The sequence below is a fragment of the Coregonus lavaretus genome (genome assembly GCF_964263955.1).
Source record: "Coregonus lavaretus genome assembly, contig: HAP1_SCAFFOLD_3088, whole genome shotgun sequence".
Lineage (NCBI taxonomy): Eukaryota > Metazoa > Chordata > Actinopteri > Salmoniformes > Salmonidae > Coregonus > Coregonus lavaretus.
Window position 1 is genome coordinate 23,372 of NW_028159556.1, and position 7,739 is coordinate 31,110.

General features: G+C 44.6%; 1 protein-coding gene across 1 annotated transcript; it reads right to left on the minus strand.

Moving 5' to 3' along the window:
* Positions 1-1,090: 1,090 nt before the first annotated feature.
* On the minus strand, positions 1,091-7,445 carry LOC311122722 (uncharacterized protein; the record flags this gene model as incomplete). The annotated part of the gene is made up of 10 exons (XM_084197049.1): positions 1,091-1,117; positions 1,228-1,287; positions 1,534-1,620; positions 2,414-2,479; positions 2,797-2,837; positions 3,051-3,145; positions 3,594-3,705; positions 3,876-4,211; positions 6,879-7,184; positions 7,376-7,445. The coding sequence occupies 10 exons, from the start codon at positions 7,443-7,445 to the stop codon at positions 1,091-1,093; spliced, it is 1,200 nt and encodes a 399-aa protein (XP_084053175.1).
* Between the last annotated feature and the right edge of the window lie 294 nt (positions 7,446-7,739).

Genomic DNA, 7,739 nt, shown 5'->3' on the forward strand with positions numbered 1-7,739 from the left:
GGAAGTGATGCAGACAATGACATTGATGGAAGTTACATCTATCTGTAATATTAAGCTGATCTACCCCCGAAACAAAAAACTATACCTACCTCGGCCTAAACATCAGCGCCACAGGTAACTTCCACAAAGCTGTGAAAGATCTGAGAGACAAGGCAGGAAGGGCCTTCTATGCCATCAAAAGGAACATAAAATTCGACACACCAATTAGGATCTGGCTAAAAATACTTGAATCAGTTATAGAACCCCATTGCCCTTTATGGTTGTGAGGTCTGGGGTCCGCTCACCAACCAAGAATTCACAAAAGGGGACAGACACCATATTGAGACTCTGCATGCAGAATTCTGCAAAATTATCCTCTGTGTACAACGTAAAACACCAAATAATGCATGCAGAATAGAATTAGGCCGATACCCGCTAATTATCAAAATCCAGAAAACAGCCGTTAAATTCTACAGCCACCTAAAAGGAAGCGATTCCCAAACCTTCCATAACAAAGCCATCACCTTCGGCGGCCTTTCTCAGTAGCAAGGCTATGCTCAATGAGTCTGTACATAGTCAAAGCTTTCCTTACCTCCTGCCAAATGTATGACCATGTTAGAGACACATATTCCCCTCAGATTACACAGACCCACAAAGAATTCGAAAACAAATCCAATTTTGATTAACTCCCATATCTATTGGGTGAAATACAACATTGTGCCATCACAGCAAAAATATTTGTGACATGTTGCCACAAGAAAAGGGCAACCAGTGAAGAACAAACACCATTGTAAATACAACCCATATTTATGTTGATTTATTTTCTATTTTGTACTTTAACTATTTGCACATCATTACAACACTGTACATATACATAATATGACCCTTGAAATGTCTTTATTCTTTTGGAACTGTTGTGAGTGTAATGTTTACTGTTCATTTTTTATTGTTTATTTCACTTTTGTTTTTTATGTATTTCACTTGCTTTGGCAATGTTAACATATGTTTCCATTAACAATAAAGCCCTTAAATTGAAATAGATGTTGTGACACAGGAGCGGGGAGTGGACTGTCCTTCCAGGATAAGGACTCCACCAAGGTCACTCAGTCAGTCACTGCTGTTCTGCTGTTGCCCTCTGCTGGAGACGAAGAGAAACATTCAGTCACAATCACACACACACTGTCATCTTACGGATAGACAATGATAACGGTATCTGGTAAAACAGACAGAGGAGACACCAACACTGACCTGTGTGGTCACCTGTAGAGCTAGTGAGCTGTAGACCACATTATCATCTGGTTCTGCTGCCTACAGAGGAGGAGCAGGTAGAGAGGTGAACAGGGACAGTTCTGTTATAATGGAGAGTACAGTTTAAAAACACAGTTCTCTGTGAAAGACAGTTTTAATTGTGATATGTGACATAAAGGTGATATATTATGCCTATAGGTATAATGGTGACATAACCATGACTATATTAACACTGAAAAAACAATCACCTACTGTTGTTTCTGATAACATAATACTAGCTGTGGCTAATCAGCAGAGCAGCTTTACCTTGGCCTGTACTTTTAGTTGAGCCTTGTGCTGGGGGATGACAGTGCTGTATGTGACATCATCATCATCTTCAGGAAATGGGGCCTGCTGGTAGAGAGAGACCCAGATAACAAAAACCTATTGTTGTATTGTTATAGTGTACATTTATCTATTGCTTGTTCCCAGACAGAAAAATATACTGTAAATAAAATTGTTTTCTAAAACAGATGCAAATTTGCCAAGGCTATGACGTTATATGAGTAACATCCATAATGTTGTCTAAGACCAACGATGCATGTAGCCATATGTTGACCTTCTGTTCTGTCCTGAACTGATCAGCCATCACAGTGCTGTACATCACGTCATGGTGGCTGTCTGGCTTTGGACCCTGAGAAATGGACAGGACAGAAGGTAAACATATGGCGACATGCATAGGAAGACAGATTATTGGAACTTCAGATACTCAGCTCAACACTGCAGGAATTGAGTAGAGAGAGAGAGAACCCCAGCTCACACTGAAGAGATGGAGGAGAGAGAGAGAGAGAGAGAACCCCAGCTCACACTGAAGAGATGGAGGAGAGAGAGAGAGAGAGAGAGAGAGAGAGAGAGAGAGAGAGAGAGAGAGAGAGAGAGAGAGAGAGAGAGAGAGAGAGAGAGAGAGAGAGAGAGAGAGAGAGAGAGAGAACCCCAGCTCACACTGAAGATATGGAGGAGAGAGAGAGAGAGAGATGGAGGAGAGAGAGAGAGAGAGAGAGAGAGAGAGAGAGAGAGAACCCAAGCTCACACTGCTGAGATGGAGGAGAGAGATAAAGAGAAAACCCCAACTCACACCACAGAGATGGAGTGATTGGTACTAGTCCAATATCTCCACAGACCTAAACCAGGTTTATTCAGTTTGTACCTGCTGTGCTGTTTCTCTGGTGTGGCTCACTGTGCTGTATGAAATGTCCTGCTCAGGGTCAGCAGACTGCAAAGAAATAAATAGCAAAGAGATACAGGACTTGTCTATTTACCAACTAAACCACAGTTTGTTTCCATGATAGGATGCAGTCACAGATATATTTAGTGAACTGACAACTTCCTGATCTCTGTCTTTTAAACAGCATTTGTCAACGTCTTGAGTGTTATAAGACCTTGGGTTCAGAATATGGGACCTTTTATGTCAACTCATTGATAACCAACTGAAGAGGTAACACTAGAGTCAAATGGTTGATGATTCCAAATCATGAACAGAAAAGCAGATGGTTGAAAATAATAGAATATAATTAATTAAGTGTATCCTACCACTGAGTTGTTAGTTGTCTGGTCCTTGGCCTTATTGTCCTCTGGAATAAAGAGAGGGAGATGTCAATTACTTCTGAGTTTGTTATAGTACAATAATACCTCTGAATGGATTTCTTATAGACAATTCCTCTAAATACTTTCTGTCATTCAAGATAAATCACAAGCAAGCAATATACTGTTGTTCACAATGACAATACGTTTTGTATTTTTCTAAACTAATCTCGTTTTTATATTCACATAAAATGACTACTTACTATGCTTTGTCCACATCTTCCATGTGACTAGGATACCAGCTGTCACCACCACCAACATGCCCCAAGGAATCAGTAGGACTTTCACATCTATGGACCTGATGGATTACATAGAAGAACTTGAATCAAAAATACAATTAAAATAGATCATTATAAATTGATCATTTGTGAAAAGGTAATAACTTTTTGTTTACACTGTTCTGATAAATGGAACAATTATTTAGCTATTCACATGTGTGGAAGTTGACCATGCAACTGAAGAGATGATATGATTATTATTGAGATTATTACTATACAAATAACGTTTTTTTTGCGTGTGTTACTTGCCCTTGCAAACGAGTGAGAATATATAATATATACTGCATGACATAAGTAAAATATATACCCAAGAGGAAGTGCTAACAGTCTCTATATGCATTTAGGGACGGTGTTTGGTTAGCTTTAACTGTTGTAGTGTATGATGGAATTGTAATGTTTCTTTGTGTTCATATTATCTAACAATTGCCATAATATGTGGGATAATACAGCTGAATGAGTGATAATAACCTCTGGTGGACGTCCTCCATGTTCCCCTCAGCTCCTTGACTTGTTTTGTCAGTCTGAACAGGCTCAGCAGTTGGAGAGGCAGAGGGTTGTTGATTGGTTGGAGCTTGGTTTGCTGTGAGATAAAATAACAATGCCATCAATGAAATTACTGGGATAGCAGATAGTCAGGTTTTATAGCAACATCACATTCATAGTTAATATTAAAATGAATTCCAGATGATGCCACTGGATAAAACAAAGTGAATCATGTTTGATCATAAAGTATGTGATTGATCTACTCACTTGACGTCATTGTAGTGGTTCTCTGTGTTGCAGTTTGTTGACTGACAGTGATGTGAACAGGCATCTGTAGTTTTCCCACTCCACACCAATACCAGTCAGTGTTCTCCATCTTCAGTCCACTCATAGTCACTGTTAAGGCTTTTCTGTTGTTGGCATCACTAGTCCGCTTTAATGTCACTGATGTTCCATGTAAAGTCCCAGAATACAAACTCACACAATCACCACCCATCCTGCACCACTTTATATCTCCAGAGTTACTAGAGTAACAACGGACAGTGACACTCCCTCCTTCTACTCCAGTCACCTCCTGTTGGTCCACATAGAGTCCTGGAGTACCTGAACACAGAGGTAAAAAACAAGAATTCAGAGAAGAAAAAAGTGTTTTTACAACAGGCTCATTACAAATTCCTTAAAGCTGCAGTCTGTGATTGGTACATCCATTGTTAGTCTTTTGAATTCATAATAATTATATATAGCCATTGATTGGTTGCCTCACGAGTTTAACTCCTGAGTGGCGCAGTGGTCTAAGGCACTGCATCGCAGTGCTAACTGTGCCACTAGAGATCCTGGTTCGAATCCAGGCTCTGTCGCAGCCGGCCGCGACCGAGAGACTCATGGGCGGCGCACAATTGGCCCAGCGTCGTCCAGGGTAGGGGAGGGAATGGCCGGCAGGGATGTTGATAGAGCATGGCGTTTGCAACGCCAGGGTTGTGGGTTCGATTCCCACGGGGGGCCAGTATAAAAAGATATGTATTCACTAACTGTAAGTCGCTCTGGATAAGAGCGTCTGCTAAATGACTAAAATGTAAATGTAAAATGTTTAGTTCAACTGTTACCTCATCATGACCCCAAATATATTCTTGTTTTACTCAGTTGTTTGTAAACAATGTAATTGTAAACAAACGCTGTCCAGCTTCAAAACACGGTCAGTTCTTGCACTGTCACGATCGTTACAGGAAGCGGACCAAGGCGCAGCGTGATAAGCGTACATACTTTATTTGTACTGAACACGACACAAAAACAATAAACAACGATGCGTGACGTCCTGAAGTTATACACAACACAAACCTTAACGGAACAAAATCCCACCAACCCGAATGAAAAACAGACAGTTTAAATATGGCTCCCAATCAGAGACAACCAACGAACAGCTGACACTCGTTGCCTCTGATTGGGAGTCACTAAGGCAAACATAGAAAACAAACCAGAACCCCCAACATAGAAACACACCACATAGAACAAACACACCCTGGGTCAACAACTAGAGTCCCATAGCCAGGGTGTGACAGTACCCCCCCCTAAAGGCGCGGACTGCGACCGCGCCTCAAAAAGAGCAAAACAGGGGAGGGCTGGTTGGGCATACCTCCTCGGCGGCGGTTCTGGCTCCGGACTTGACCCCCACTCCTTCTCTAACCCCCCAAAGTACCCCTGGTCCGGTCTGGCCCTGCTGGCCGGAGCTGGACTGAACACTGGTGGAGCTGATTGCTCTAGCTCCGACGTGAAGCCTCTGACCGGTGCCGGACCAGCCACCGGTGGAACAGGCACGGGCCGTGCCGGACTGACGACGCACACCACTGGCTTGGTGTGGGGAGCAGGAGCGGGCCGAGCCGGGCTGTCGAAGCGCACCCCTGACTTGGTGCAGGGGAACAGGCACGGGCCGTGCCGGACTGACGACGCACACCACTGGCTTGGTGTGGGGAGCAGGAGCGGGCCGAGCCGGGCTGTCGAAGCGCACCCCTGACTTGGTGCGGGGAGCAGGAACGGGCCGAGCCGGGCTGACGAAACGCACCCCTGACTTGGTGCGGGGAGCAGGAATGGGCCGGACCGGGCTGACGACGCGCACCACTGACTTGGTGCGGGGAGCAGGAATGGGCCGGACCGGGCTGACGACGCGCACCACTGACTTGGTGCGGGGAGCAGGAATGGGCCAGACCGGGCTGACGACGCGCACCACTGACTTGGTGCGGGGAGCAGGAATGGGCCGGACCGGGCTGACGACGCGCACCACTGACTTGGTGCGAGTGGCAGGAACAGGCCGGACCGTACTGGGAACACACACCACTGGCCCTACGTGGGGATCAGGAACAGGCCGGACCGGACTGGCAACACACGCCAGTACCTCTCGCCGTGCCTCTACAACCTCCTTCCCCCTGGTGACCAGTGACTCCCGTAACCTGGCGTCCTCCTCTGCCAATCCGCTGGGCCGCTCTGCCGCGGTCTCCTGCTGGCCCGTCGTCCACGGCGTTAGCCCCCCCCTAAAAATTCTGGGCGTCTCCCCTACCCGTGGACCAGGTCTCCATGTCCCTCGCCAGACTTTCGCCCTTCTGCCACAAGGTCAAGCCCTTCTCCTCCTCACTCGGCTTGACCCAGTCGAGGAGGCGAAGGAGATCTGTTAGGGATCTCCCTGGCGATGGCTCCTGGACACGCTGCTTGGTCACATCTTGGTGGGATTTTCTGTCACGATCGTCTAAGGAGGAGGACCAAGGCGCAGCGTGATAAGCGTACATACTTTATTTGTACTGAACACGACACAAAAACAATAAACAACGATGCGTGACGTCCTGAAGTTATACACAACACAAACCTTTACGGAACAAAATCCCACCAACCCGAATGAAAAACAGACAGTTTAAATATGGCTCCCAATCAGAGACAACCAACGAACAGCTGACACTCGTTACCTCTGATTGGGAGTCACTAAGGCAAACATAGAAAACAAACCAGAACCCCCAACATAGAAACACACCACATAGAACAAACACACCCTGGCTCAACAACTAGAGTCCCATAGATAGGGTGTGACATGCACCTACGTATACAGTATAGCTCTGTCTATGAATTTCAGACTGGTTACACATTTATCATTTCATTTGTTGTAAAAGGATATTTATAATTGGGTCATTATTTTGTATTTGACATTGCAGGTTTACAGGACAATGCATAGGACATTGCTGAGCACTATTCATTCTACTTTACTAGATACAAACAGTGAAGGGATCTTACCTGGAGTGACAGATAGGTAGAACCATTGTATCCTGATATCTGGTCCTCTATTGATCTCCACAACACACCTGTAATTCTCAGAGTCCTGTGACTTCAGGTTAGTCATGGTCATAGTGAAGATTCTCTTGTTGATGTTATCAGAGATTGAGGCCTTACCACTGCTCTTAGGATGGTCAGTGCGTACCACATAAGAACACACATCCCAACCTAATCCTTTACACCAGTATTTCACATGGTTGATGTGATTCAGATCATAGTGACATGGGATGGTGATGGAACCTCCTGTCTGCACAGACACATGCCTCACTGTGGACACATCAACACAAAACACATTTAATTAGAATTAACATTTAACAGAATCTGTACAAAGGAAAAATACAAAATGAATCACATTGCTCCAACACACAGCTCGTTCATGATTGAGATTGATTATACAGTGTTTTAAGTGAATAGACCCAGGGGACTTCGCCCTTAATTCGTAGAAATAGTACCCTTACCTGCTGAGAGTACAAAGATGATGAGGGTGAGGATGAGGAAGAGGAGGAGGAGGGAGAGATGAAGAGCCATGTTTATGGTTTCAGTCTGCCTGGTATATCATATGGTACCTGAGTACAAATGTGTGTCAAGTACCATGGTACCAGCCAGAATGACTCTACTTCCTAATGTTAGTAGACTTCACTCTCTGTAACTCTCTTCCTGCTTCTGTTTGTGTGTACATGGCCCCCTCAGTGGCAGATAGCTACTATTGCATTATATAGACTAGTTTAACCCCAAAATCATAGTCACTACAATGTAATTTATTTAAGCTTTCAGCTTTCTCTAAGGGCTCTTTGGGACAAAGAGTCACTACTATCCTGTTAT